The sequence below is a fragment of the Pipistrellus hanaki genome, assembly GCF_964339955.1.
Source record: "Pipistrellus hanaki genome assembly, chromosome: 5".
Classification (NCBI taxonomy): Eukaryota; Metazoa; Chordata; class Mammalia; order Chiroptera; family Vespertilionidae; genus Pipistrellus; species Pipistrellus hanaki.
In genome coordinates this window covers 73,024,507-73,032,406 of record NC_140507.1, presented here as the reverse complement: position 1 = coordinate 73,032,406, position 7,900 = coordinate 73,024,507, and the positions used below count along the sequence as shown (strand labels likewise).

Genomic DNA, 7,900 nt, shown 5'->3' with positions numbered 1-7,900 from the left:
CAGGCATCCCGTGTTGAGCTGCGGAAACAGCCTCCCCGGGCCCGGGAAGGCTGTGACGGGAAGCCTGTACGGAAAGCATTGCCACACACCCGTGTTCCTTGTCCGTGAGCCTCCTAACAGCCTTTGTCACCTCAGAATAGAAAGAATGCGTACTTGACCGGGCTGTGGTGAGCAGTCAGAGGCGGCCCACTAAGGCCCGCAGAACGGTGCCAGCACACAGTCCGGGCTCAGTAAGTGCTTCTGCGGTTGTCTCTCCCAGGACACGGCTCGGAGCACCTGCTGATTTGAAATCCACTCCTTTAAGGCAAGGATACAGCCATGTAGTGCCCGAGTGGATATTAGCTACTGAGGGCTGTTGGAGAACCCTCCAGCCCAATGAACTACTGGAGGCAAAATGTCACCAGGGCACCGCATGGTCTTTCCTAGGCCACAGGAGGCAAGACCATGGAAATCATCAGCCTCAGGAATAACAGCTCCAGCCTCCCCCCAGGGACTGGCCAACAGTGGGTGCTTTGGAAAACCCAATCGGGCAGTGCCTGGGGTAGGAGTTTGACTGTACTAATGTGGGGGAAACAGAATTTCACAACTGAGATGGCAGAAAAAAAAAAAAAGAGGGGGGCCTGGCTTTTCCTAAGGGGGAAGCAGCTCCAGGAAACCCACCAAGTTCATGGACAGACAGACCTCTGGGGCCACAGCACCCACGGCTCCATCCACGGGTCTCAGTGAGTGGGCAGGCTTTCAGAAGGGTCACGCCCACCTCTTTTCCATGCCAAGTGAGGGGTCTGAACTAAGGCGGGTGGTGTTCACTTTTTATGCGGTAATACTCCATTTCTGAGTGAAATCTTACACAGAGCCCCAGCACATAAAGAAAACTCCTGCATGGAGGCATGGAGCAGACTGACATACTTTGATGTGGGGATGGGTGGACGAGAAGAGATAAACCAAAGAATTTTTATACTTATATGCACAGCCCATGGAGACACAGGCAACTGGGTGCTGAAGACCTGGGGGGTGAGCAGGGGCTGGGAAAAGGGTAAAGGGGGGGGGTGTTAAAATGGGAAATATCTGTAATACTATCAACAATAAAGTGTGTGTGTGTGTGTGTGTGTGTATATGTGTGTGTGTATATATATATATATATATATATATATATATATGAACTCATTAGAGATGGCAGCCTGAGGGCATCTCCTTTAAGTGGACTGGCACCATGACCTTTTACTCTCAGGGTCACCCTTTTCCTCCCTTTGCCCCCCGCTACCCCAGCAGGAACTGTTGGGTGGTTTTCTTCTCATGTTCTTTTTAATGACAAACACCAGCACAATTTAATGGCCTCATTTCTTTATTCTGTGCTGTTTCCCACCTCCACGAGGGTAAACCTGGTCTTGCGAATAAATAACATCCTAGTAACACTGCAAACCCACACGAGGCCTAGTGTCCTCAGAGGGCAGAGTATCCGCGGGCCTGCTGCGGTGTCCGAGGCCCCGGGCAGCTGCCATCTGACAAGGCTGCAGAGGTGTGGGGTAAGGATGCCGCTGTCCTGAATGACCTGAGCTTCTGTCCCCTTCTGCTACTCACTCTTGTTTAAAAGGCCAGGAAGAGTCCCCTTTGCCTGTCAGGGCGTAAGCAGTACTTCGCGAGAAAGACCTCCCTGCAGCAGGTTCTCGAACACACGCACTTTATACTGAGTGATGGAAAGCCAAGACTTTGTACCATCTCAGCTCTCAGCATTCACCGTCTCATCCAGCGGATTTATGGAGTTAAATGCTGCACTTAGGGTTTCCTTAGGAAGACCTGAGCAGTGCTGAGAGTAGCTGGAGCCACTTAGGGTGGCTCTACCCACAATGCTGTGCACTTGTAAATCTGTGAAAAGCCAAGCCCCCAAACAACCTGGCTAGTTCTCACTCAGTGGGGAACACATCAAGCTGAGCTCCTTGGGCCTTTGGCCTGAACCTATTTAGAAAAAAAATACTTCTCTAATGAGGATGGAAATACGGGAGGCTCAAGTAAAAGGCAAATGGGTGAAGCTTTAAGGAAGGTACAGCCACCTGCATTTTAGGAACCGATACTGTGGTCTGCTACCCCCTTCACCAAATTCTCCACACAATAAAGCTTCTCCCGAGGGCCTTGGCAACCTCAGGCATGACAAAACCCTGGGTGCACAAAATTAACCTATCAAGTCTTCAAAGAAAATGTCAAATTCTTAAGAAAAAAAAGAAAATATGGCAGCAAAACCTCAGAACTCCTGTGATGCCTGCAGCCTGCCCACCTACTAAATAAACAGAACACCAAACCAGCCCAAGCTACGCAAGCAGCAGGCTACCCTAAACAGAGAGTCCTGCCTGTGTGGGAGAGAGTGGGGGGCAACTGTAAGAAGTGAGAGATGGTCTTGCTTCTTGAGTCTCCAACTTTCCACTCTGGGAGCCCCCATTCCTAACACTGCGTCCTGTGGCTGGGTTTATCCAGCCACATGAGGGGCAAAGGACAGACCCAACTTCCAGTTTCTTCCGGTTTCTAGGATAGGAAAACAATGGCTTTGATCCCTCTGCCTCTCAGGAAGCAAAATCTTCCTAGACCCAGGCAGATGGGATGTGCAGAAAGTAGCGCATCTTCTCCCCATGAAGGACGGTGCATGTCCTCCTGGAGAAACGTAGTTCTCCGAGCACATGCATGATCCTGAAGGCTTCTAGAACCAATAGCTAACTCCTCTCCCCACCTTCTGCTAGGTGACAGGCTGTGGGGTCGGGAGAGCCCTTCTTCCTGTTTCCTGCCACTTGAAGTGCTCACCAGGAGATGGCAAAGACTGGTGTGGGCACCTCTCCAGGTTTCTGCCCTCTCGGAAGCCTATCAGTGCAGTTCAATGAAAGCCTCCAGCTCCTCAGGGATGAAGCCTTTGTAGGGGATTTTATTCTTGTCCAGGGTGCGGGCTGCAAGGCACTGCAGGGTTACGTAGTTGAAGGGCTGGATGGTGCTCTTAGCCAGCAGCTTCTCATCCAGCAGCTCGTAGGCTGTTTTCTTGAAGGCGTTGGTGGCATCCATGTGGGCCCCGGCTTCAATCAGGGCGTTCATAATCCCCGGACAATTGTTCTGGGCAGCTATGTGCAACGGCGTGTTGTTGTCAAAGTCCCGACTGTCTGGGTCGGCCCCACAGTCAAGCAGGACCTTGACCACCTGGAGGGAGGGGAACCTGCCCACTGGGTATCGGCCCACGTTTGTGGTGTCCTTGTCCACGGCCATGTGCAAAGGAGTGAAGCCATTCTTGCCCCGGGGGGCACACTTGAGCAGCCGGTAGACGGTCTGATGCTTCAGATGCTCCTGGTCGGGTGTGCACTCCACTTTCTCCAACAGGTACAGCAGGTGGAGGATGATGGCCAGGGCCTTGGTGAACTGGACAGAGTCCCCAGGCTCCTTGGGCAGCTGCAGGGCCCGTTCCACTTCCCGGACCCCCTTGCAGAGCACCCCCATGAGATCAGCGAAGCCAATTTGGGTGCCCAGGCTGCCCTTGGCTGCCCGGTCCTGAAGTACGTAAGAGAAGAGTTCGGCAAATGAGAGGAAGCTGCTGGCGGTCATGGGGCTCAGGGGCTCCAGGTTGTTCTGTTGCATGTCTAGGGCATATTTCCACAAGCGGATGCAGCGCTCAAAGTTGCCTGAGTCGGCGTACACGGCACCCCTGTATCGGATATAGTAAGAAGTGTCTGGGTGAGAGGGCCCCAGGATGCGCTCTCGGATCAACAGGGCCTGCATGCGCATCTCGTCCGGGTCGGTTATAAGTGCTTCCAGTTCCTCGGCCGTGTTCACCTCCCTGGAATAATCATAGGCCAGGACCAGCTGCGGGGGCTCCGGTTTGGGCAGGTACTCGCCCCCCTGGTGCCGCAGCTCCATGGCCCGTCTCCAATGTTTCAGGGCCCCAAGCAGATCACGCTTCTTATCCACATACGTGGCCCCCAGCAATTCCAAGGCTTCCACAGCAGCTTCCCGGCTGGTGGGGCAGCAGCTCTCGTAAGTTTCACTCAGTGGTTCCTCCGGGGAGGAAGGGCCACAGCCGGCCCCCTGGGACTTCTCGCATCCCAGACCAGAGGGACCATCTTGGGCCAGCCCGGGCTGCACCTCCACGCCGGCAGGCTGCTCCTGAATAAGGTATTCCACGATGTTGGTGTGGCCGGTCACACTGGCGGCCAGCAACGGGGTCATGCCGTAGCCATCGCGCTCCATGCGAGCGTTGCACCCGAGCAGCAGCTGCAGGATCTCCAGGCTGCCGGACTCGGCGCAGTCGTGCAGGGCGGTGTTGCCCTTGGCGCTGCGCCGGTTCACCTGGGCGCCCTGCTCCAGCAGGTAGCGGGCGATCTCGCGGTGGCCCTTGTAGCAGGAGATCATGAGGCACGTGTGCCCGTGCCGGTTGGCCACCTCCAGGTCGGCCTGATGCTCGCCCACCAGGTAGCGCACCACCTCCAGGTGCCCGTCGAAGCAGGCGGCGCGCAGGGGCGTGGAGTTGGTGCGCGTGGTGCGGTTCACCGAGGCGCCGCGGCGCAGCAGGCTCCGCACCACGTCCAGGTGGCCGGCGGCCGAGGCGGCCCACAGCGGCGGCGCGCCCTCGATGGTCTCGCCGTCGAAGTGCACCGAGCCGCTCGCCTCCACGCTCGCGCCGCACCGGTCCACCAGGTACTCCACCACGTCCAGGTGGCCGTAGCGGGAGGCGATGAGCAGCGGCGTCCCCTCGCCGGCCACCTCACCCGTCAGCTCGTCCAGCTCCTCCCGGCTCCGGCCGCTGAGCAGCTTTTGCAGCAACTGGAGCTTGCCGTCGCGGGCGGCATTGTACACGACGGTGCGGAGGTCCATGGTCCGGACCTCCGCCAGGCCATCGGCTGGCCGCCGGGAGACGGGGAGACGGCGGGCTACAGCCCCGATGGCCCGGCTGCAACCTTCACCGTCTCCCCCGCCGCCATCTTAGGGGCTCCTTGGGCGGAACAAAATGGTGGCCGCTGCCGGGAGCCGCGGCCTAATGGGAGCTCACAGAGAAATGTAGTCCTCGGAGCCGGCCTGCTCTGTAGGATAGGGAAGGAACTGTGCGGTTTGAGAACTCTATCTCCCAGAAGCTCGCGGGCTAGCCGCAAGCGAACTTTTAGCACGGCGCATGGTGGGAATTGTCGTTCCATTTGCCGCCGACTGTGGCGGAAACTGTCAACGGAGGACTACAATTCCCGAGATGCAATGCCATCGCGATAGCTTATGGGACCCAAGGAAGTGTTGTGACTGTCTCAGTGCCGAAGCCTACAGGAAACGCAAGCTAGCGCCAAAGACTACATTCCCCAGAAGTCACCGGGAGCGACTTGGGCGCCTATTACCGAGAGGGAAAGCCGGCTAAGCCGGCCGAGCAGTCTGATTTGGGCTGCTGACCGACAGGGGGCGCTCGGAGAGGCAGGAAAGCCAGCAGGGCGAGGGCAGTAGGGGTGCAGTAAGTACAGGTGGCCCCTAAGGGTCAATCTCGTGCACTCACTTCTCATGCATTTATTCTTTCATTCACTCACCCTTCAATACTGTCAACTGAAGGTGCCGGTTGGCCACCTGTACTTACTGCACCCCTAAGTGGTAACTCCCAGAGATTCTCGGGGTGCGGTCATGAGGGGAGGCGTTAGGGATACAGTTGTGATACAGCGTGTGTGTGGACCGGCTGGGCTGTGAGACAGCTCAGGTGTGAGGCCGCTCAGTCCAGACAGCCCGGTGAGGGTCTCTCGCTGCTTCCGTGCCGGTGTCACGGGTCCTGCTGAGGGAACGCAGTCTTGGAGGGAAACTGAGAGGGAACTCTGTGGAGGCTGAGGTGAAGCTGGCCCGTTGAGCGGGCTCTCTCGTGTTTTTTTTTTTTTTGTTTAATTGTTTTAAAGTTTTGAAGTAATTTTTTTATCCAATCGGATCACAGGAAAGTCTTTTTCTCAATTTTGGTACTAATTATCCACTATTCTCTGAGGAAGCCAGCCCCCATAAAAGAAGTCAAGACCGTCATGCTGGCTAGACTAGTGTAGACCCTCTTGTTTGCCTTACCACCAAGCTGAACCCTGCCCAAATCCCTGACCTACCGACTCCATGACATTGTTTTAAGAGCGTATGTTCTGGAGTAGTTTGTGATGCAGCAATAGTAACTGGAACCGGGTTCAATGTAGCCTGTGGCTTTAATTTCACTGTCTATACTTACTAACCAAATCACACAGCTCCCTAAGAGTTTGTTTACTGTGTCTGCTTCCTCTCTGGAGGACTGCCTGTTCAATGGGAAGATACGCCTTGGTTTAGATTCTAAGAAACAGTCTCATTGTGTTCCTGGAGGGACCGGATAGATCCCTGCTGCTTCCCGCAGCCTGAGGTATTGATATATGCCTTTATATAATTAGTTCAGCCATGTTTATTGATATTCTCAGCACGGACTGTGTTTTGGGTTCCTTGCCACAAGCTGGGGGTGTCGCAGTGAGCAGGCAGACAAGTGTTCTCAAGAACCCAGACTCTGATCAAGGGAGGGAGGCTAGGTCAGGGTGTGCAGTCAGGGATGTGGGAACCCAGAGGAGGAATAGGTTAGACCTGGCTGGGGAGGGAGGAAGAAGTTGGGAGGTGTTTCACTGGTAGGGAGTTTTTCAGGTGAAGTTGTTGAAAGAAGCAGTGTTTCATATCATGCTAGTTAATCTGTTTGGCTTAATACGTTACCTCAGGCTTGGTGACTGCTGTGGACTGAATTGCGTTCTCCCAGAATTCGTAGGTTGAAGCCCTAACTCCCAATGCGACCGCATTTGCAGACAGAGGCTTTAGGGGGTGTCACCAGCCTTGACAGTCATCCAGGGCCACTTCCAGCCCATGCCATTTTCTGGGAGAAACTCATTAAGTCTGACCCACTTCAAGGGGAGAGAACCAGACACCATTCTCTCACGGGAAGGGAGTTAGATGTGGGAGAGATGTCAGTGTGTTTGGAGATGTTTTAAAATCATACACAGGCCCTCGCAGGTGTTTCTCAGTGGTTAGAGCATCAGCCTATGCACCAAAGGGTTTTGGGGTCAATTCCTGGTCAAGGGCACGTACCTGGATTGCAGGCTTGATCCCTGGACCAGTCAGGGTGCATGTGAGAGGCAGCCAATTGATGTGTCTCTCTCACATCACTGTTTCTCTCTCTCTCCTCCCCCTTTCCTCCCTTCCACTCTCTAAAAATTTAATGGAAAAAATATCCTTCCATGAAGATTGGCAACAAACAAACAAACAAACAAAAAAAGAAAACAACACACCCCACAACAAAGAAAAAAAGACCACACACAGAGCAAAGACCCAGGGGATAGACTGTAGCATAGGCACAATGCGTTCAGTACTTCTCACTCCATGCCTACAAGACAGCCTTTTAGGGGAATTCTTCGACAGCAACGAGGGGACAGTCCCTTCTCTTTAAAAGTGCAATTGGTTCTTTTTATCACATACTGGATAAAACATTCAGAGCTAAGCACATCTATCAAAAGGACATTTCATCAAGTCCTCTTGATTTTTTCTACAAGATAAGACATTGCTGAATAAATAACACACATTGTCCGCACTACTTTCTTAGCCGTCTCTGGTGAAATATTTTATTTTACTTTATTTTATTTCATTTTATTTCATTTTATTTTATATTTTATGGCAGAGGTCTGACTTGTGAAGATACCCACTCACACGTGAAGTTTGGGGAAAGGGAGGCGTCTACCATGGGAAAATTATGTGGGGACGTTTTATTCATTTTAATTTATTTTTTATTGATATCAGAGAGGAAGGGAGAGAGAGATAAGAACATAATGATGAGAGAGAATCATTGTTTGGCTGCCTCCTGCACACCCACACTGGGGATCAAGCCCGCAACCCGGGCATTTGTCCTGACTTGGAATTGAACTATGACCCCTGGTTC

At 53.6% G+C, this 7,900-nt stretch overlaps 1 protein-coding gene across 1 annotated transcript; it reads right to left on the bottom strand.

The window, feature by feature from the left end:
• Positions 1–1,324: 1,324 nt before the first annotated feature.
• FEM1A (fem-1 homolog A) lies at positions 1,325–5,044 on the bottom strand. The gene has a single exon (XM_084883641.1). It carries the CDS (start codon positions 4,834–4,836, stop codon positions 2,848–2,850), a length of 1,989 nt encoding a protein of 662 aa, XP_084739767.1. The 5' UTR covers positions 4,837–5,044; the 3' UTR covers positions 1,325–2,847.
• Between the last annotated feature and the right edge of the window lie 2,856 nt (positions 5,045–7,900).

What these genes read in the sequence shown, in the direction of transcription:
- FEM1A (XM_084883641.1), bottom strand. Translation starts at nt 4,836, where the DNA reads ATGGACCTCCGCACCGTCGTGTACAATGCCGCCCGCGACGGCAAGCTC.